The 22,630-nt window shown below is 51.6% G+C and overlaps 1 protein-coding gene across 1 annotated transcript in view; it reads left to right on the plus strand.

The window, feature by feature from the left end:
- Ehd3 (EH domain containing 3) overlaps positions 1–22,428 on the plus strand; it is a 31,883-nt gene extending 9,455 nt beyond the window's left edge. Inside the window, exons 2-6 of the mRNA XM_046441582.2 lie at positions 1,865–2,041; positions 6,533–6,630; positions 16,447–16,859; positions 17,413–17,577; positions 20,248–22,428. Of these exons, the coding sequence (XP_046297538.1) occupies positions 1,865–2,041; positions 6,533–6,630; positions 16,447–16,859; positions 17,413–17,577; positions 20,248–20,775 (1,381 nt within the window). The 3' untranslated portion in view covers positions 20,776–22,428. The remainder of the gene's footprint in view (positions 1–1,864; positions 2,042–6,532; positions 6,631–16,446; positions 16,860–17,412; positions 17,578–20,247) is intronic.
- The last annotated feature ends 202 nt before the right edge of the window (positions 22,429–22,630 follow it).

A 22,630-nucleotide genomic window follows, 5' to 3' on the forward strand; every position in this document is an offset into this window, starting at 1 on the left:
CTTAGAGGCAGTTTTCTTGGTTTCCTGGCTCACAGTGCCATTGCTCTTGGTCTCTAGAAGGAGGCTGCAAAGAGGGGCAGGTGGCCTCGGGTTTCTCACTGCCTGGGCCTAGCTAAGAGGAGGGAGGCACCTGCCAACTCAGGGCACAGTAGAAGCTCAGGGGCAGGAAGCTCACCACCCCTCTCCCCTTTCCAGAGGGGCTTGGGTAGCACAGACTTTTTGAACAGGAGAAACCCTGGAGATCACATGGCCCAGTCTCCTAATGCACAGGTAGCAATGTCCAGAGAGGAGAGGGACCTGCCTGAGGACTGACCCATGGTGAGTGAGTGGGATGAGCTCTTTTGTATTTCCCACCACCTCCTGGCTCACATTCAGGTTCAGGAAGGGGACGTGTTATAAATTCATCCCATAACAAATACTCTCCTTCTCCTCTCTGGTTGAGACGGTGTTTAAAATCCTCTACCACCATTTTCTTCCATCTAGGCAATGGAAAGTGTTAAAAGGTAGTAAAATTTTCACTAAAAACAACTTGTGATAATCTATATAATGGAATTCTACATTGTTACCAAGAGGAATAAACTAGGTCTTGGCTACTCTCTGCCAAACACATTAAGCATGAAAAGAAACATATGCATGGATATTATCTGCAAAATCATTGCAGGCCCCTGAGTTCCCACCCTTGCTCATATCCTTTGTGGTTACAAATTGCACTTGTTGGGGGCAGGGCTTGTGGGGGGATGTCATGTACAATCAAAAAGCATTGGTAGATAAAAGATAAGGTTTGACACCTCTCTCAGTCAAGCAGATAAAAAAAAATAAAAGCATTTTAAAACAAAGCACAGGGGCTGGGGTTGTAGCTTAGCAGTAGAGTGCTTGCCTAGCACACGTGCGGCACTGGGTTCCATCCTCAGCACTGTGTAAAAATAAAATAAAAGGTATATTTTAAAAGATGGGGTGCTGCTGGGGATGTGACTGAATGGTTGAACACCCCTAGGTTCAATCCTTGGTACCAAAAAAAAAAAAAAAAAACCTACACACACAATTAAAATCTCCATCAGGGAATCCCAACATGGTCTATAATATTGAAAACCAAACTTCTTGATGCCCAAGGGCAAAAGAAAAGGAATCTGTGTTGTGCCAGGTTCCGTGCATGGCATCTTGAATATAGTTTCGTGCTTGAAAGTTTGAATTAAATGCATGTGACAAGAAAGACAAAGAGAAGGAAAGATGTGCAGTCTGCTCTGTGTTTAAAAAATTCAGTCCTCTCTGTGTCTGTTTCTGTGCGTAACACGTGTGCACATGAGACAGTTCTAGAAGGATACAGAATGCAAAGTCTAGAGAGTGGGACCAGAAGTCTAGGTTGGGGATGTAGATTTGCTTTTCATAGTTGACCCTTCACACTGTTTTTATTTTATATTATATACAAGCTAATTTTATATTGAATAACTATCCAGACATAAGAATAACAACCTATGAAAAGCCAGCATTGTCTATGACTGGTCTGACTCTTACTATGCCTTTGTGTAGAAATGTCAGCAGGTTACCTACCTTTCAGCTGGGAAGCCTACCGTACTTTAGGTAGGATTCAGTTTCAATGCAGTCTTTATTCCTGAGCTCAAACCTGGCTTTCCTTCACCTGCCCGCCCCCCCCCCCTACTAATTCAAGGAGGGAAAAGGACCAAGAAGTACAGGATATCTGAAGTTGAGCTGTATTCCACCTCCTCTGCAAAGTCCTTGGGATTCGTGAAATCTCATTGCTCTGGATCCCGCCCTACTGTGACTTGCATATTGTCAGCCCTGTGGTAGATGCATGGTGGTGATCTGCCAGCAGAATCCCTACGTCATGACTGCTCCTTTTTGCCAGGTACCTGCTGGAACAGGATTTTCCAGGCATGAGGATTGGACCCGAGCCAACCACTGACTCCTTCATTGCGGTGATGCAAGGAGACACGGAGGGGATCATCCCTGGGAACGCCCTGGTAGTGGATCCTAAGAAACCCTTCAGGAAACTCAACGTTTTTGGCAACGCCTTCTTGAACAGGTGAGTGTGGAGGGGAACCCACACCTTGGGGTGTTTTCTTTGCCACTTCTTGGAATATGGGAGGTGAATGGACAGGTGGCACAGTCTTGGGAGGCTCACTGCTTTTTCCATACCAGAATCTCTTGATCATCCCAGAATCTCTTGATCATCCCATCCTTCCTAGAACTGTAACTGAGACAGTTGCCATCGCAGATATGGGAACTGCAAATGCTGGACTAATACCTTCTGATGGTGGAGCTGGTGAGGGTATAATGATTTAGATCACATTCCCAACTAACCTGCCTCGACCTCCAATAAAAAAGGAGGGTACTGTGTATTTCTTGGCATTTGCCTATATCCTGGCTGGGATTTGCACCCAGTTGTTTCTGGAGATTGCTTTACTTGGAGGAAGGACCGGAACTTAGGGGGAGGCTTAGACTTGAACACACACTCTCCTACTACTACCTGGGACAAGTTCAGCCTGTAGACACCAAGGTCATCATGAGGATTCAAGTGGAGAAAGCTCTGAGGAGTGCTTGGCAGGACAATCTGGGCCTTCTCGTCATTATCCTGCTTAACTAGAGTGCAGGCCCATCCTCCATCTCACTAGTTAGACTTACAAGTCCCGTTTTACACATGCATTACACTTAATTTTAAAGTGACCCTTTCTAATTGAAGGAGTGTAAAGGCTTTGACTTCAGATAGCTTTTGACTTCCTGCCTTTTACAGTGGATCTTGAACAAGCCACCAAATTCCTTTGTATCCAACTTTTCTCATCTGTAAAGGAGATAGTACTAATATCTTTTTTCAAGAAGTTAAAGGAGAGAGAAGTGAGATAATGAACACAAAATATTTTGTGTCCCACACACAGGAGCCACCAAAACTGCTGGGTTGTAGTAGTAGTATTATCATTTTGTGGGGAGAGGGGTATTACCCGGGATTGAACTCAGGGGCACTCAACCACTGAGCTACATCCCCAGCTCTATTTTGTATTTTATTTAGAGACAGTATCTCACTGAGTTGCTTAGCACCTCGCTTTTCCTGAGGCTGGCTTTCAACTCCTGATCCTCCTGCCTCAGCCTCCTGAACTGCTGGGATTACAGGCATGCACCACCACACCTGGAATTATCATGTATTTTTAAAATTTGATTCCTCAGTTATTCATTGAGGGAAATGGGCAGCCGCAGTTGCAGAGTTGAGACTCATTGGCCAAAGAATTTTCAACATCTCTTGTGTGAGATTTTCTATAAGAGTTTTTGGCCTTTCGTATAGTGACGTGGAGTCAATTGAGACAGGGATGGGCAGGGGATCATGTGGGTAATGTGGCATTGCAGGCTGGCAGGTGTGCTCCCAAAGCAGGGATTCAGAGGGACGGTCGTGTTGAGAAACGGAGGGGATTGGCCTGGCAGAGAGCATGGCACAGGAGGCTGGCTGTGTTTACATAGGGCAGGAAGCTTGGGTCATTGTAATATTGGACACTAGTGGGATTAAGGTGAGTTGGGACAGGTGTCCTGGAGTTCAGGAGTCTCTCTGATTCTGGAGGTGGGTGAGGAGGTTCTGGTCCAGGGTGGAGGGGAGGGTGAACACCCAGGATGCTGAGACACAGAAATGGGTGGAGGCAGGGCGAGCCTGTCTGAGAGGAACGTGGCAGCAGGGGTGAACCGAGGTGGGGACATCTGGGAAGGGCTTGAGGAATTTGAGTTTGCAGTGATTGACTCTGAGTGAGCTGAGGGCATCATCCATCTGAAGGCAGAGGTGAGAGGCTAGAGCCCAGGCCAGAGAGGAGAAAAGTCCAGGCATGTAAGAGGCAACTGGGATCATGGGAAGGATGAGTGTAGGGTTAGTGGGTAACCCCCTTCTGAGCAATTGTGCTTATAACAATAATAGCATATGGTGTGATATGATAGAGCATATAGTCTATTATGTGTGCCAGATGTTGGGTGCCCTCTGAGAGCAAAGGGCTCTTTGTGTCATTAATCAAACCAGCTGGTGTCACCAACCCTGTTGTTTTAGTCCGCTTTTTTGACGCTGTGACTAAAAGACCCAACCAACACAACTACAGAGGAGGAAAAGTTAATTTGGGGGCTCACAGTTTCAGAGGTCTCAATCCACAGACAGCAGGCTCTATTCCTTGGGGCTCGAGGTGAGGCAGAACATCACAGCAGAAGAGCGTAGTGGAGGGAAGCAGCTCATGTGATGATCAGGAAGCACAGAGAGAGACTCCATTTGCCAGATACAAAGACACACCCCAAAGCCACACCCCCAATGCCCACACCCTACCTACCTTCATTTACCACTCAATCTCATCAGGTAATTAATTCACTGATTGGGTTAAGGCTCTTGCAACCCAATCCTTTCTTTTCTGAACCCTCTCACATTGTCTCACATGTGAGCTTTTGAGCGACATCTCACATCCAAACCACAACACCTGTGGTTAGACATATGGAAACCGGGAGGTTGGGTGGGGGCGAAGACTTTTAACTTCTTTCAGTCTTACTGTCTGCATCTATAAAAGGATAGAATGCATAGTGTAAATTCCCTGTGCTTCTATCTCTTCCTGCAAATGTTGTATAAAGAAAATCCGAGAGAAAAAAAAAAAAAAACCTATAGAGTAGTTCCTATGATTGTTTAAATTTAGGTAGTAGAACAGACAGGGGAGAAGGATGGGGGAGAGAGATACCTTTATATTTCATTGTATGCCTTGCTAAAAAATTTTTTGACCATAAAAGTATAACTTAAAATATTATTAAAAACAATTTAGAGAGAATATATGTGAAGGTTCATGAAAAGTATAGCATGATCTTCTAGGGAAACACTGTTAAGGGATGTGGAATTTCTCTTTAAATCTGGGGTTTCCCTGATTAGACTGTTCAGCCTCAGGAAACAGAGTCAGGCAGATCCCACATGGCCAGAGAGGCCTGGGCACCACCTGCTTGGACAGACAGACAGCAAGAAGGCACACGAGCAAGGTGGCCATACAGAGGGCTGTATCCTGTCTCCCTCCTGGATTCTTTCATTCAGGGTTTATTTCAACAGATACCAGGCCCCGCTCTAGGAGCCAGGAGTCCACTCTGCCGGACACAGTGGGACTGGGAAGGCAGACGCAGTGGATCAGGCATGCAGAGGGCCAGGGGTCACACGGGGCCAGTTGAGGGGCCTTTGAGGGAAAGTTAGCATTTGGCCTGAGCATTAACAAGACAGGTAAAATGACACTGAAAGGGGAAAAGAAAGGACATTCCAGGCAGAGGAAGCTTAGGAGAGAAGAAACTACAAGTAGGAAGGAATGAAAGGCCCGGCTCCGTGCCTGCACGCTAGATGGCTTTGTAAGTTCTGGGATTTTCTCCAGGAGCACTCACCACTGAGGTGGTGGCTAACCAGGCTGACGCAGGGTCTCAAATGTTGAACGGACATCTTCATCCTTTGAAAGGACAGCAGGGAACAGAGGAGCCAGCTTCACTGCGTCTGCACCAAGTGCTGTGCCGGAGACTTCTAGTTGCTTCTCCGAGCTGCTTCATGCCGAGGCAGCTCCTGCTCCCCTTCCCCTCCAGAGTAAGGCCCAACTGTTGCCCTAGAGCAATGCTTGGCAGTTGAGTCGCATTTTAGCTGCCCAGATAAATGTTCCTGGGTGTTGTGACCCATCCTTCCAGGCTAGTCCCAGTGCCTCCCCTAGAGAAGCCTCCCTGGAGGCCATCTGTCTGCCTTGGATCTTCCAAGGTGCAGGCTTCAGGGCGCACCCTGGATTGTGGTCGCCTGTGGATGAGCTTCCTCTCCTCCACCAGGCTCTGCTCCTTGAGGGCAGGGATTGAAATCTGGGCATCTTGGTGTCCCAACAGCAGGGGTTTAAAAGCAGGAGCCACGGCTGCCTGGGGATCACCCAGGGAGCTCCTCACAGTACAGATCCCTAGGCCCGTGGCTAGTGCTCTCAGTCTGGCCTGCTGCCGGTCAGGCTTGTGATCCTCTGTCTGGTGACACCACATACTGTCATGCACAGGGTAGAGTTCATGAATGAGGACACATTCGGGAGGCACAGGGACTGCCACTGGGAGTGGGTTAGAAGGGGGTTCCCCACACACTGACTGCAGACCCCGTAGTCCCTGCTGTCCTGTTCCTAGGGACCCATTACAAAGAGGAGGCAGGGGTCCTCTGATTGGCCATTTAAAGAAGCTGAGGGTCTGAGAGAGGGCCAAGCTAAGGGAAGCCACTCGAGGAAGGAAGTGGCTGACCAAAGCCCAACTAGAGTTGCAGCCATAAGAATCGAGTCACACCTGGGGATGGGCTGTCACCATGGAGTAGCCCTATTGGCCAGGCAGCATTTGACACAAACCGGAGGTGAACAGACAAGAGAATTGGGGCTCAGACTCTAGATTAGCTGTCACCCACACCCTGTACTGGCAGGCCCACGGCAGGGAAATTGAAACCCCTGGGCACACAGCTGTGGTTCCTGTCGGGGAGGCAGGTAATTCCTGGGAAGTGCCTGAGTGGCTCTCTGTGGCCTTCCCCTCACCCATGCAGGTTCGTGTGTGCCCAGCTGCCCAATGCCGTGCTGGAGAGCATCAGTGTCATCGACACGCCAGGGATCCTCTCTGGGGAGAAGCAGAGGATCAGTAGAGGTAAGTGAGAGGCCAGGCGGGTGTTGACTCCGGGCTGTGTGGCACATTCTGATATGTTCTGGAATGTTCACTCTTCCATATCAGAAGAAAAGCACCCAGGGTCTTGCTGTCCCTTAGTAGGCCAGTACTGATATGCTGCACAGGGCCATTTTACATGGGACAGCCCTGGGCAGGAGCCAGCTGATGAGTTCAGGTCCCATGGAGCTGAGAAGACAGCCTCAGTCTTTTCATCTGTAAAATGGAAAGTCAGCATCTGCCTTACTCAGGGAGTTTTCGACTCCTCCACAAGGCACTTAGCCCGGCTTCTCCAGCGCCTGTAGCTCTGAGGGGAAGGCTTCAGCCCAGCTGGCCTGGATGAATGCAGTGGCAGGTTGTGACAGCATGCTAGGGTCGTCAGAGGAGGGAACCGGTGTGTGAAAATACGTGGAAAACTGTTCACTGCAGACAGATACGGGGTGATTACTTGTGAAGGAAGGTCACCAGCACAGTAGGCAGGGGACAGAAGGCCAGGGCCAACTGGCAAGTCCTAAACCTGCCTCTGTCCTTTCCTGGCAGAGTGGCCTGGTTTCTTTATCTTTACTTCTGTGGAAATTTGTCTTGTTTGAGGATTAAAACATAACAATGTAGGTAAAAATGACTCTGCCTGGCGCACAGCCAGCGTCCAGGAAACACAAGGTTCTGCAGCTCATCATCGTCACTGTCACCACCACCTCGACTTTTCTAGCCCTAAAATGCTAGGCCAATAATGTAGAAAGAAAAAAAAAACTCCTGCCCTGGGTCCCCACCCCAGTCTCTCCTGCCACATTTGCTGTGTGCCCTGGGTGGTCCCTACCCTCTCTGTGTCACATGTTGTTTCTCTGGCAAGAAAGTCATATGAGCCACACCCATCCCGGGCACTCGAGCTGGGAGCCGGGGGTGGAAACCAAATCAGCACTCGGAAATCAGCTGTGGAATGGATGACTTTGGACGGGCAGCTCTCTTTGGGAAGTGGCCAGAATGCTCCTCCAGTAACATCTGCCTCCCGGTGACATGTGCCTTGCCCTCTGTGCTCCATGGCTCTGCCTATCTGCTCTGTCCTGTCTTGTGTCTGTGCCACCATTGCGGGGGCCCAGGAACCCCTTCAAGGCCTGCCGAGGCCAGCATGTAATCACCCCAGGACCCTGAAAGTCACAGGGTGACAGGCAAGTACTCCTGAGGCTGTGAATCAGTGAAACCCAGTGGCGCAGGCCCTTGGCCAGGTCAGGCCTCTGGTGCCAGAACTGGGCTTCTGTCTAGCATTCCTGGGGGCCGCCTGGGCTTCCTCTCTGAGGAAAGCAGCTCTCTCCAGGTGAAGGCAGGTGCGGGGCAGGCTCAGCCCTTTGGAGGTACACCATGGCTGTGTGAATGGGCAAAGCCAGCCCTGGCTGGAGTGGAGAGGAAAGAGCGGAGAGGCCGCCTAGTAGTAGCCTCCAAGTAGTAGCTAGGCCAGTAACCCCGTAGGTCCTTAAGGGGCACTTCATCCTGGAGGGAGCAGGGGGAGGGTGCTGAGTCCTGAGCAGGAAAGCCCCCGGCACGCATGGGTGTGCACACACACACACTCTGGGAAGCAGAGGGGAAGGAAGGAGCTGAGTCAGGAGGGTCTTTGTTCCCTGTAAGTTCCGGTAAGTTCCTGGCCTTTGAACCCTGGGACTTCATGATGTCCCCTGTGAAAGGGTCTGGGAAGCCTGGGTTCCCCGGTTCCCTAATTCTGGGCTGGGTGGTGAAGGTGAAGGCCAGCCCTGGGAAGAGTGGGCACCTCCACCTCCTCCCTCCTGCCCACATGCACCTGGCTCCATGCCCAGTGCCTTGTGGGGGGGCAGCTGGGGTGGTTCTCTGTCCCTCCTTCCTACCCCATCCCTGCCCCCAAGTGGCTCATCTGAGTTTAGGCCTAGAGGGGCTCTACTGTTTCACAGGCAGCCCATGTCCTCTCACCAAAGACTGTGAGAACCAACACCTCTCAAGTCCAGGTGTGGCTGGTGCAGGCTCCTGCAGCCTGACAGCCCAGGTGGGGCCAGAGTGGATCCCAAGGACACTGAACTAGGGGCTCAGAATTCTGTGCTTTAGAACGCCGTGGGTCTCAATAGGTCACATTTTCTCCCTGAGCCTCAGGGTCCTCATGAGTAGCGGGGGAAATAACATGTATTACATGGCCTTCTTGTGAGGTCCGCAGACCATAATGGAAACACAGACCTCAGACCTCTGCATCATGGCGAGCTCCCTCCTTCCCTCCTTGCCTGCCCTCCAGGGCCCCCCCATTCAACAACACCGTGTGAACCATCTCCTTTGCCCTTGTACAGTGCACAGACTGTGCAGCTGGATGCAGCAGCCCTGCTCGCAGAGACTCCCGCCTTCTTCAGTCCCTATTCCATTCTGGTTTTCTCCTGTTCTTCCACCTTCTCTCCTGCCTTTGTCTCTGGACCCCAGTGGCTCTCCTTCATAAACTGGGTATTGATGTTCTTGTCTGCGCTTCCTTGTCACCTCCCCTCCCATGCTGATTAAGCACCCAGCAGCTCACCGCTGGGAGAAGCTGTGCAGGCCAGTGTGCTCTCTGCCCTCCTGAGCCCAGGCTGCAAATGCAGCTGCTGGCAAAAGCAGGCTGTGGTGGAAACAAGAGCTGGCAGTGGCCACAGCACCACGTTGCCAGCCTGGGGCAGCCTCAGCACCTTGAGGCTGGAGTCAAGGGCAGGTCTCGGACACCCTCAGTTATCAGGGGCAGTCCAGAGGGGGAAAGTTTCCAGTGTGCAGAGCCCCTCCCATCCTTCCTCACTATCGGCCACAGAACCCAGAGTTCCGGTGTAAACCTACACAGCAGCCCTCCCCCTGCCTCCCTGCACCCACCCACAAGCTCATATGCATAGCCGTATCCCCGTTCTCCCCACCCAGGCACCCTTCCTCCCCACCCAGGCTCACAGTGTGTCCTCAGGACTGATCTGGCTTTGTCAGGGCCTTTGCCTGGGCCTTCCGGATCTCTGAGTTTGACCTCAGAGCAGATCTGGTGCTTTTTCCCTTTCTCTGACCAGCACAGCGCAGGCCAGAGCCCTGTGGATTGCCCCGCAGACCAGGCCCTGCAAGAGGAGTGCAAAGAACCTGAAATTCAGCCCATGTTGCACTCGCCAAGCCTCAAGCTGGCACAGGGCTGGTCTCACCAGCAAGGAACATCAGTGTCACTTCAGCACAAAGGCACTTTCTGGAAAGTGAGCTGCTCCCAAGGGATCCCGAGACCTAGGCTCCATGCTGAGGAGCACCGGGGCCCCAGGGAAAGTGTGGTCCCTGCTCAGGGGGTGGCCCCTTTGTCGGGGGCTGGGGAAATGCATGAGGCTTATTCAGGGAAGCCAGTCTGGAAGGTTCTAGGCCAATACTTATCTCTGGATGAAGATGCACTGGGGTGTGCAGGAGAGGCAGGCAGGGTGGCAGTTCCTGGAAGTGACCGGATGTGCCCTATCCGGGCACATTACTGGGAAGAAGCGAGGATGCAGCGGAAAGGGGAGGGCTCCAGAAGGCTGCCAGTTCTCACACTTAGGAACCACAGTTCTTGGCTGCTTCTGGGCTAGAAATGCCCACCAGCCCCGAGCTTTGAGCTCACATCCCCGACCGCACAGCTGGCTGCCTCCTCCCAGCGGGTGCCTTCTTGTGCCCGTAAGCTCAGTAAACCCAGAGCAGGTACCATGTGCCGAGGTCACACAACTGGAGTGGGAACCCTGGTCTCCCTGCTTCCCAGCCCAGTGGCTTTTCAGCTCGTTATCTTCACCTGCCCAGGAAGAGTGCAGAGGGAGGAGTGAGAGCAAACTTCTCATCCAGGAGTTGCGTCTGGAGATCTGACTCAGACCATGGGGCATCTTGGGTGGCTCCTCACAGCCTCAAATATAGGCCAGTCCCTGGTGCCCCACTGGAGCTGGATCTGCACTTAGGGCCCCCTGGGGCTCCCTGACTGTGTGCTGGCAAATCCATGCCTGGGTGGCACTCACATGCCCGGGCAGAGCAGCAGAGCCCCGACACCCTTCAAGAGGCCTGGGGAAGGCTTTGTGGTTGTCTGGAGGCGTATGACACATCTACTTAGGCCACTCTTTGTGGTCACATCCAGGAGGCATCCTGGGCGGCATTTATTCCCTGATGTCAGCCAAACTCTGCCCACATTTTGGAGACGGCTGACTTTTTATTTCACCTTTTCTATAATATCTCAAATTTGACAGATTTTTTTTGGGGGGGGAGTGGTGTCTGGTTGGCAAGCTCCGTCCTCTGAGCTCCAGGGCCCGTGAGCTAACACCACGTGGATCTGGGTTCTAGGCTGAGTTGGCCACTGCCAGCTTCGTGAGTTTCAGCAAGCCCCTTAACTGCCTCCCCCAGTCTCTCCCCTGTAAGAAGGGGCGATCTGTTCACCTCCTGGCATACAGAGTTTCGAGGGTCACGTGAGGTCTGTTGAGTGGCTGAAAGTGTAGAGAAAGTGCCCCCTCGTCTGTGCCCTGCCCTGCATTTCAGACTGTAAAGGAAGCCACCAGGTGATCCAGGAGCTGCCTTGCCTGTTGGGTCTATCTCATGGATTTCCTTCTGCCTGGCATTACTTAGAAAGCTTTCCAGTCCTCCAGAGCCTGGCCAGGGGTCCCTGTAGGCTGCCCAGTCTCCAGCATAGAGCCTGCCCACCAAATCTCCTGGAGCCAGCAGACCCACGAGGAGGAATTCCGGCAGGGCAGCTTGTGCTCTCTGTGTCCCCAACCCATGAACCTGGACTGCCACAGGTGCTCAAGAGCAGCTATGATAAGACTCAGAGCCATTCATGGGACCAAGGAGGGGAAGGGGGCCTGTCACCGGGCATGTCATTCACCCTGGACAGTAGGGCCGTCTCCAGACAAAGTCCATTCCTATGTCCACTGTTGGATCTTATTTCCACGGCTCCTCCACAAACTCCTTATTCAGCCAATCATTGTTATCCTCATTTTACAACTAAGAAAATGAAGGTTCAGGCTTACCCAAGACCACACAGAAAGTCAACGGGGGAGCTAATCCTGTGCCCCTTTCCTTACTGGGTCCAGTCTGTGCCTTTGAGATGCCTCCATTTCTAGTTATGCACATAAATCCAGGCCATGGGAGCAACTAAATATCTTCTCAGAGGTCCCACAGGCTCAGGAGCAGTCAGGGCACACTTCAGAGGGGACCCCAAGAGCCCATACAAAGACATCCTTGTGCCTGATTGTCATCCACCCCACTGTGCTCTCCATCTGCACTCCTGTAATCTTAGAAGCAAAAAAGAATTTTGAACCAAGAAAGGAAGTCAGAGATCATCCAACTTAGTCCTCTGTTTTGACAAACAAAGAGATCAGGGATCAGAGAGGGGAAGATGCTTGCCCAGGATACACAGCAAGTTAATGGCCAAGCAGAAACCGGAGGTCACTCACCCAGGCCAGTCCTCCTCTGATGACTCCTTTAGAGCACATCCCCTCTCATGGGAACTGGTGTATAGGAGTTCTTAATAAAGGGATCAGGGCAACATGAATTACCTGGTCACAGCTAAATGGTTTCTCCAGAATCTTCTTCTTTGACTTGATCCTCACGAAGACCCTATGACCAAGGCACTCGTGGATTCTAATTTAGAAACCAGAAAAACAAAGTGCAGAGATGACTTGTTCACTGTCTCCCAGATGTAAAATGCAGAACAGGGCTCCCATTTCAGGTCTGACCAGCAAACACTGATGGAGCACCTGCCATGTGCCAGGCTCTGCACTGGGTATAGGGGAAACCTAGGAGGGGGCTTCCCCTGCCCTGCCCAGCTTCCAGGGCAGTGGGGGACAATTCCATGGAGTGAGCAGAGGACAGGCAGGCACATGAGTGCCAAGAGACCACAGGGGCACCTGGCCCAGCTGGTTTAGGTGCTACTCCCCCTCCTGTCCCAGAGCAGGGGGTAGCCAGGTGACAGGGATCCCCCTCCCCCAGAGACACAGTCTCCTCCTGTGTCATCAGGGACCAGAGCCAGGTTGGAGGGGCGGAGCCTCTCTCCATCTCTGCAGCTTCTCTGATGTCTTTGCTATCCCCAGTCCCCTGAAGGGGTGGCTACAGTGCTGAGCTTGAGGTTGGATGCCTGAGGTCCTGGCTCTGACCCCTGCTGCTGCATGGCCTTGGGTCTCTTGCCTTCCCTAAGCCTGCATTCCTTGTCATTTAAGGGCCCAGGCTGGCTGCCTTAGCTGGTTATGAGCAGCAGAGCCAAGGTGTGCCCCTGAGGCCCTGAGGGTGAGATCTGCTGACAGGAGGGAGGAAACAGCAGCAAGCTCTTCCTGGGGCCCCTCCTTGTGTCCTGCCCTGCCACTGCCACCACTAAAATCCATGTCAGGGTTGGGGAACAGGTGTCGGCAGAATGCAGAGGCTCTGAACCCACGGCCCTTCCCTCCTGCAATGCAGGACAGAGCTGACTGGCTCTAGGCACCAGTGCCCCAAGGCTGGGACCTGTTTTCAGGGGGTGGGGGTTGGAATAGGGGGATCCAGTAGCCCTGCTTTTCTTTGCCCTCTGACCCTCTTTCCAGCAGCAGCTTAAGGACACCGTCTTGGGAGGTGAGCTGCCCCTCTGCAGGCTCTGACGGGGGAAAGATAAAAAGAGGCTGGTGCTTCCTGCAGAGGGAGAGAGGGAGCAGCTGCAGCCCACCTGGAACCCGAGGGCTTGGCTGGGTCTTTGTTCAGGGGAGAGGGTGACAGGTGTGGAAATGCTGCCTGGAGGTCCTGTGTGCCCTGAGCCCAGGTCCAGCCCAGCCACCACTCTCCAGCTGTTTAACCCCCTCCTCTCCAATCTCAGCCCTCCCCTCTGGAAACCAGAATGCTATTCCTCTCACTGACTTCCGCAGAAGAGTATGGGGAAGGTGAAGTGAGGTCACGGCAGGAACCTGCCAGCTGGAGCTAGCATTGAACTTGGAGATCTGAGGTCCTTGTCCCTGAGCTGCTTCCCACAGAGCGTGGTCTTGACTGACTCACTGAACCTTGCAGAGCTGGCGCGGCCATCTCTGAAGAGGGACTGATAATGGCCCTGCCTGGCTACCAGGTACAGTTGGCCCTGAGGCATTTTCCTGGGCCTTGCTCCTCAGCAATGAGATACCTCTCCTTGAAGGAGAAGGCAAAGTCTACTTTGCACCAGGCCTGCGCTGGACAGGAGCCTTCCTGGGGTGGTACATAGGCCTGCTCTTCCCTTCTCTGAGTCTCACTTCCTCCAGGCCTTGTGGATTTACCCTACATGAGCAGGGAGAGAGAAAGCCTGAGTTAACTGAGCCGAGGCAGAGAAAGTCAGCTAAGATGGGTATGCCTGGAGGCAGTTCATCCACCCAAGACTGGAGAGTTGAAGACAGAGGGGAGTGTCCATAGGAACCCACATTCCTTTGTTGGTTCAGTTTCCCTTATGGCACTGGGGAAGCATTAAGGGGTCCTCTGGGACCCCTTAATGGGAAGTGTCGGGGAGCAGGCTATCCCATCCACACTAAGTCCATCCCCAACCCCAAGACAGTGCTTTAACATGCCCTAAGTATGTCTCAGGGCATTCAGAAGATGTCACAAGTCGAAAATGCCTCTAAAACCCAGCCCACCTCCCCAGCCTGCCCCATGCATCCTCATCCCCCGACCCCTGCCATCGAAGTCTGTGGCTTAGTCTGAAATGGCAGCCTCCAGAAGCCAGGTCAGGGTAGCAGCTGATAGCACTGTCTGCAGCCACATCTTCTGGATTTGGATCCCAGCCCCACCACCTGTTAGCCAGGTGACCTTGGACAGGTTACTTCACCTTCTTGTCTCTGGGTACTCATTTTAAAACTGGGTCTAATATTAGTTATTGGTTATTAATGACCTCATAGGGTTATTTTGAAGTTTAAGGAGTTACTGATTATAAAGTACTTAGAGCAGTGCTGGGCGCCTAGTGAATGCTATATAAGCAGTAGCTATTATTGTTATGGACCAGTGGTTCTCAAAGTGAGATCCTTGCGGAGCTGCAGCCGCACCTCCTGGGAACTTGTTAGAAATGCCCACTCCAGGCCCGGTGCAGTGGCACATGCCTGTAATTCCAGCCACTTGTGAGGCTGAGGAAGAAGGATCCCAAGTTCAAAGCCAGCCTCAGCAACTTAGCAAAGCCCTAGCAACTCAGTGAGACTCTGTTTCTAAATAAAATACCAAAAAGGGGCTGGGGATGTGGCTCAGTGTTTAAGGGCCTGAGTTCAATCTCCAGTGCCAAAAAAAAGAAAAAGAAATGCCCACCCCAGATCACTGGTGTGGGGTAGGATTAGGCCACCTGGGTTTTAACAAGCCCTGCAGGGGATTCTGATTGGGCTCCAGTTGAGGATCCCTGTTACAGACAGACCATCAGAGCTTCCTACATCTGATTCAATCACAAGGCAGTTGCATAATGACCTTGCCTGGTCTTTGGCCTCCCTCTGTGAGGCAGGGCCAGGACTAATGGCATTTCCCTTAATAGCTTGATTTCCTGCACAATAGTGGCAAAGAGTTTTTGGTCCCCATGGTGTAATCCCCGATAACCCTGTGCAGACAGGAGCCAGGACTGTTAGTCACACAGAACCCAAGGAAAGGCCCCTGCCTTGGAGCCAGAGGCTGCCATGGGGAAGTGGCAGAAGGAGGCCCTGGAGCCCTGCTCAGACTTCCACAGGAAGGCCTGGCACGTCCATTCTCATCAAGAGCTGTGGACGTTGGAACACGTCATTTAACTCCTTAGCCTGTCTTCTTCATCTGTCATCCCTGTTTCATGGAGGAGGGTTATGAGGCACAGAGAGCTAAGGCTTCTTCCAGCTCTGTGTGTCTGTACAGCGAATGTATGAACTTGGGACATCTTCCCCCTCTGCTTCCGCAGATCCATGATGACTTGGAGTTGAGCAAAGCAAGGCCTCTGGAGTTCCAGGATCAGGCAGGACATGAAGCAGCTCAGCGCTGGGTAACCCAGGAGCCTGAGCTGAGTCACACACTGTTGTAATGAGAACTCAGATTTCTTCCAGGCCAGCAATGGGTGTGGTCTGAACCATCATCAGTGACTTATACATTCTGCCAAGTTTTTGGGGGGACTTTGTAAAGAATTTCGGAGTCTTTATTCAAATTAGGTATCTAGAGTTCCTTTTCCAGCAGGGCCTCTGGCTGCCAAATGCAATAAGTGAGAATAGGAGAGCTAGATCATCAGTGTTCTTTATGGCAACAGTGGAGTTCACAGTAATATCACAGTAATATCTGCTAAGTGCTGGGCTCAGAGGAGATTTAATCCTCATCATTCTATCAATTAGGTACTACATTCTGCTAGTCAGCTTTTTGTTGCTATGACCAAAACGCCTGACAAGAACAACTTGGAGAAGGAAAGGTCCCAGTCCATGGCTCCAAGGCAGAAATATGGCAGAAGGGCATGGCAGCCAGGGAGCAGCGAGAGAGGAGCCAGGGATAAAATTTAATCCCCAAGAGTATGACCCCAGATAACCTACAGTTATCACCCAGTATTCCATTCATACTATCAGTCCATCAAATGGATTAATCCACTGTGGAGGGTGCCGCTTTCAGGATCCAGTCACTGCCTAAAAGCCCACCTGTGAACCTTGCTATACTGGGGACGATGTTTCAACCTGTGGGCTTTCAAGGGACATTCCAGGCCCAAATATTCTGCCCATTTTTTAGATGAAAAGACCTAGGCCCACCAAGTAACTTACTCAAAGCCAAACAGTCACCATGTGGAGGAGCCCGGATCTGAACTCAGATCTGATTCCCAAGACCATGTTTTTCCTGCTGTCCCTGATGCCTCTCCCCACTGCCATGCCCCCAACGCCCCTCACCTGACGATCCTTCTGCTCGCAGGGTATGACTTTGCGGCAGTCCTGGAGTGGTTTGCCGAGCGGGTGGACCGCATCATCCTGCTCTTTGATGCCCACAAACTGGACATCTCGGATGAGTTCTCGGAAGTCATCAAGGCCCTCAAGAACCACGAGGACAAGATGCGGGTGGTGCTGAACAAGGCCGACCAGATCGAGACGCAGCAGCTGATGCGGGTGTATGGGGCCCTCATGTGGTCCCTGGGGAAGATCGTGAACACCCCGGAGGTGATCCGGGTCTACATCGGCTCCTTCTGGTCCCACCCCCTCCTCATCCCTGACAATCGGAAGCTCTTTGAGGCCGAGGAGCAGGACCTGTTCAGGGACATCCAGAGTTTGCCCCGAAATGCCGCCCTGCGCAAACTCAATGACCTCATCAAGAGAGCCAGGCTGGCCAAGGTGAGCCTGACCCTGGGGAGCTGACAGCATGGGCAGGGCCATGAGTCTGGGGGGTCAGCTGCAAGAGCTGAAGCTTGTTGCCTGCAACAACTGGGCTACTCCCTGCCATAGCCACGACACCAGGAGCTTCAGCTGTACAACTGCACCCTGGGGGTGGGAAAATGGGGTGGTGGTGGCTGTAGGCTCTGGGTCAGAGGCCAGGCTGGAGCTTGGCCCTACCACCTGTGTGATCCCCAGGCATGGCCAGGCCTTTGGTCTCTCCTCCTCTTTCCACATCTATTAAATGAAAGTCATTGGAGGACAAAGTAGAACAAAGAATGTGAAGGCCCCATCCCAGCACCTGGTCCACAGCATTCCCACCCCATGGCTGCCTTGACCTTGGCTTCCCCACATCTTCACCTTGCCCAGCCTAGCCCTGCAAGAGGGTCAGGGGAGAAATGATTTCAGAAGCAGGAGGAGGAGGAGGGGAGGGCTCTTGGGAAGAGGCGGAGTGAGAGAAACCCCAAGAGGGGAATAGTCCAGGGTCCTGATGCCCTGTGGCCCTGTTTGTCAGGTTCACGCCTACATCATCAGCTCTCTGAAGAAGGAGATGCCCTCAGTGTTTGGGAAGGACAACAAGAAGAAGGAGCTGGTGAACAACCTGGCTGAGATCTATGGCCGCATCGAGCGGGAGCACCAGATCTCACCTGGGGATTTCCCTAACCTGAAAAGGATGCAGGTAACTAAGCTCAGGGGCTCTAAGCCAAGGGATCACATGAGCTGGTGGTGGAGTATGGAGGAGCTACCCTCCGAGCTCCAGGGGGACTCAAGTCAGAACCAGAGGCAGGGAGGAGGCCCCAGGCCTGTCCTCACTGCCGCAGCTACCGCACAACAGGTGCCACATTTGAGAGAAACAGAGCCCAGTCCCCGCCCCAGGGGACAGGTGTATTAGGGGATGTGTAGACCGCCATCACCTCAAGTTTAAGACCTTCCCCAGTTGTGTCACCACAGGCTTGACATCACCACCATCTCCTGTGTAATGGGACATGTCACCTGACTTATGTTCTCCAGGCCCTTAGGTGCTTTCCCTTGGGAGCAATTCAGGACTCACACCATGGAGAGGCAGGGAGCCTGCCATCTTTGTGACACACTGCAGGCCCCTATCGTGGACCAGGGGCTATTGTTCATGATTCCTCAGATTTTTCACCAGGGCAGTCCTCAGAGGGAGGCATTTTTGTCTGTCTTTAACCAAAGAGGAAGCTGAGGTCTCAGTGTTTTCCAAGGTCAGTATTCACATAGGGTACAGGTACAAAGGCCAAGAGCTGCCCCAAAGTCAAAGCAGAAAGCTACAGCATCATACTGACTGGATCCTCTGAGCCTCCATCTCTTCCTCTATAAACAGAAGCCACAAATGCCCCCTGTACACAGGTGTGGGGAACATCAGGGAGGTCACTGCAAGGCCCCTGGCAGAGAGCCCTTACACTCCTATCCATCACTGGGCAAGATGTCACAGTAGGTAGCACTGTGTGGTGAGCCTAGAACACCCTCCATATGATTCTTGCAACTTCTTATGAGTCTATGATTATTTCATAATTAAAGAGCTGTTTTTTAAAAAAAAAATAGTGAATTAAAAAGGCAAAAAAAATAGCAGCCATGGGTGATCACGAATAGATGTTGCCTTTCTTGTTTTGATCTTCAGGCTGAGAACCAGTGTCTCATTTTAAGGCTAGGCTTTTCAAAATACCACTAGTCCCAAATAGGCATTTTTAGTTTCCCAATAAAAATAAAAGTAGGGCCGGGGTTGTTGCTCAGTGGTAGAACACTTGCCTAGCATGTGTGAGGCAGCAGGTTCCATCCCCAGCACCACACAAAAGTAAACAAATAAAATAAAGGTATTGGGTCCATCTATAACTTAAAACAAATATTTTTTAAAAATAAATAAGATGAATAAAAGTAAATACACATTCCAAGTTTGCATATGTCCTTGGATCCATTCCTTCATACAGCCACCTACCATGAGCCTTCATTGTCCAGAATTGCTTTAGTGGAATCCAGGTTTCTCACTCAGTCATGTCCTAGGACCCTTCAGCCTTCTGTTTCTCCTGTTGAGAATGTGATGACCTGTGAACTAACATTTGGAAAGATGACACTTGAACCAGACCATGTGACCCTTTTTTAACGTGAAAAATCCTTGTAACAAATGATTTTCACTTTCTCATTTGCTTGCCAGTCTGATATGCTGTTCTATAGGTATGCTGGCCATTCCCCACTAGGAGACATGGGGACCCCTATATGGGAGCCCACCAGACCCACCTTGGGCTGAACAGGCTGGGAAAGACAGAAGGAACCAGAGGTGGGAGGGACCTAGAAAGTTGTGTTCTAAGGCAAGAAAAGGCCATCATCTGCCCCTGCCCTCCACACCCCCTTCCTCATCACGTCCCTGGCTCAGCCCTAGAAGGGAGGTGAGAAGCGTCCATCTCACACTTGCTCTTAAAATGTAACTATGGGTGTTTTCTGAATTTTTCTACAGTGAACTCGATGTGCTTGTGCCTGTGCTCTGGCCTTTTCCTAGCATGCTGAGACAGCTGTGGGCAGGCCAGGGCAGGAGGACAGCACTTCCTTGCCACCCTCTAGAGGCCAAGGAGGAGGCAGAGTTCGAGACTCAGGTCCTGTCAAAATTGCAAACATGAAAAGTAGAGCATCTTTCTTTGCGACGTGGGTGGGTGGCATGAGACGGCGAAGGGGGACACCTTTACGAAATCTGAGGACCTGCCTGTGCCTACTGTGTCAAAATCCCCCAAGGTGGGGGTAATCTTTAAAAAACTCTCCAGGCAATTCCAGTGAGTGCCCTGATTAAGAACTGTGGATTTTAGATTGATCTTGGCTTTTATTATGATTTGTTTTTTAGTTGCCTTAATTTTTCTTCAGTAAATTTGGGTGAACTATGATTCCCTACCTCGGAGCGCAATGGTGGGGAAGGTGGGGGCGGAGGTAGGTCAAGAGAGCACTTTCCCCATTGTTCAAGGGTAACCCATGTTACAGGTCCACATGACTCAGGTGCCACTGAGAATAGTTGCCACTCAATAGCCAAAACCAACTTAAGGAGAAACATAGTGATTTACTCTCTGGAATAACATTAAAAGGGGTCTAAATAAATAGACCAAAATTTTTAAAATCCCTTTCTTCTCCAGCCCCTACTGCCTCCTGAAAAACCTTATCCTCAGCCCCAGTGGCTGGTCTCTGTTCCTCCCCTCTCACATTGGTGATATTTTTGTGATGTAGCTCAGCTTAGCCTCTAGGCCAAACTCTCTTCATTGGAAAGCAGCAGGGCTCTAATGTTCCAGCGAGACAAATGGAGGATCACCCTTGCTTGCATTGTATCTCTACCTTTCCTCCTGTCTCTTCCCAGGACCAGCTGCAGGCCCAGGACTTTAGCAAGTTCCAGCCACTGAAGAGCAAGCTGCTGGAGGTGGTGGATGACATGCTGGCGCACGACATTGCCAAGCTCATGGTGCTGGTGCGCCAGGAGGAGACCCAGCATCCTGTCCAGATGGTGAAGGGCGGAGCATTCGAGGGCACCCTGCATGGCCCCTTCGGGCATGGCTATGGGGAGGGGGCCGAGGAGGGGATTGATGATGTTGAGTGGGTGGTCGCCCGGGACAAGCCCATGTACGACGAGATCTTCTACACCCTGTCCCCCGTGGACGGCAAGATCACAGGCGCTAATGCCAAGAAGGAGATGGTGCGCTCCAAGCTGCCCAACAGCGTGCTGGGCAAGATCTGGAAGCTAGCCGACATTGACAAGGATGGCATGTTGGATGACGAGGAGTTCGCACTGGCCAATCACCTCATCAAGGTCAAGCTGGAGGGGCACGAGCTGCCCAACGAGCTGCCCGCCCACCTCGTGCCCCCATCCAAGAGGAAAGTTGCCGAGTGATGGGGGAAAGGGGCTTCACACGGGCAGTGTTAGAGAAGGGATGGGAGCAGTAACCACACACACACACACACAAACACACACACATCCATCTTGACAACTGCACTGTAGATGGGAAGGGACCAAGATCCCTACGTTTCCAGAACGAGCCTCGTTTGGGCACATCTCCAAGTTCTCAGGATTGGTAGAAAGACAAGACAGCAGCACCTCCAGGCCCCAGGGTGCAAACCTGTGTCTCTGCATCTCTTTCCCATCCTTTTTCTCTTCCCCAGAGACCTGAAGCAATTCACTGGCCCACAGATGGCCCACCCGCCCTGATTCCCCAGTGCCTCTGTGCCCGAGCTCTGAGCAGATGGAAAAGGCTTTACATTTAATAGGCAATTGGCTTTATTTTCTATGCTTTTATTTTTCCCTCTTTGGCTTCCTAATAAGAAAGCTACCCAGGGGCTAGGGAGGGGACAGCAGTAGGGAGGAGAGGTAAGTGGAGAAGCATCCTCCAGGGCACCGTATTCCAGACTATTAGAGATGTTGGCCTGTTCATTCTTCTCTCCAAACCTGAGGTTTGTCCTCCTCAGCAAGCCTGGCTTTGAACTCTGCCTGCAGTTCAACTCAAAGAATCCCAGAGTAAGAGAGAAGAAAAATAACTTGGTAGAAAAAAGCAAGGAAACTATCTTATAGTCGTCTACTCAAAATCAGTCAGGGTGATGCTAGTCCATGTATTTGCCAGATTCGTGTTCTTTCTACCTGGCCTAGGATATTTGGGTGTTCCAACTTGCCTCAGTTAATCCAGCCCCTCCCATGTGTGCCAGGAGCTGTGTTAGGCACTTTATATATTTTCTGTGGGCCTCATTAATGTCTCAGGTAGGTATGCATTTTGAAAAGATAAAAACCTGAGACTCAGAAGAGATGAGGCGACCTTCCCAAACTCGCAGAGGTTACACATGATGGAGTGAGGATTCAAAGCCAGAGTCTTTGAAGACTCACAGACTTGTCCCTGTGCTATGACGTATGTAAATCCCAGCATTGCTGCCCAGTGACAAACCACAGAGAGCCAGCCAGGCATGCAGGCCCCCTTGCAGCATCCCAGAGCAGGCTGGCAAGGCAGGAGGGCTAGCCAGCTTTTTGTGAGCCATCAGTCTGGCCATCTGTCCCCTCATAGAAGCAAACTGTGCCTTCTGGCTGTGTGCCCCATGTTCCCAACATCAGAGAAGCCCAACGTCGCCAGCAGGGGAGTGGGATGGCCTGCTGGGTGCTGGCAGTGCTGATCCTTGCTTACCCTCTCCCACCATACACACCCTGAGTCATCCCAGCTTATATGCAGTCACTAGCTCTTATCAGGCAGTTCCTCAGGCTGACTCTCAGAAGGCTGATTCAAGAGGATTGGGGTCTTGTGCCCTGTAAGGTCCCCAGGAACTCTACAGTGTCCTTGGCAAGTCCCCTCCTTTGTGGTCTCTCCCCTGGCTTGCTCCATGGCCACTGATCCAGTCACTTTGTCGCCTATGCTCCTACTGTGATGGAAAATGAAACAAGTATAACTTATTTTGTATCTATGTTCAGACTATATGAGAGAATATTCTGTGTATCTATGATGTGCTTACTACTGCAGTGCGTTTGTCATTAGGATTCATGTCAATACAGCACATTTATCCTTTGGTACCTGTTTGTCCACAGAGCATCATTCTGTGGGGCTGATTCTTACTTGGGCTCTTGGCAGTGTCTTGGGAGGGTATTACTCACTGAGACTTAAAAAAAAAAAAAAAGCCAGCACTCACAAACATTATCCCATGGCCTGGTGCTCCTCTCCCCTGGACTGGTGACCAGCCCAGACTGAGCTGGTGAGGTCACAGTTCCCTGCCCC

The sequence above is a fragment of the Marmota monax genome, unplaced genomic scaffold (genome assembly GCF_021218885.2).
Source record: "Marmota monax isolate L192 unplaced genomic scaffold, Marmota_monax_Labrador192_F-V1.1 WCK01_AAM20220418_F8-fsc00010, whole genome shotgun sequence".
In the NCBI taxonomy this organism is placed as follows: domain Eukaryota; kingdom Metazoa; phylum Chordata; class Mammalia; order Rodentia; family Sciuridae; genus Marmota; species Marmota monax.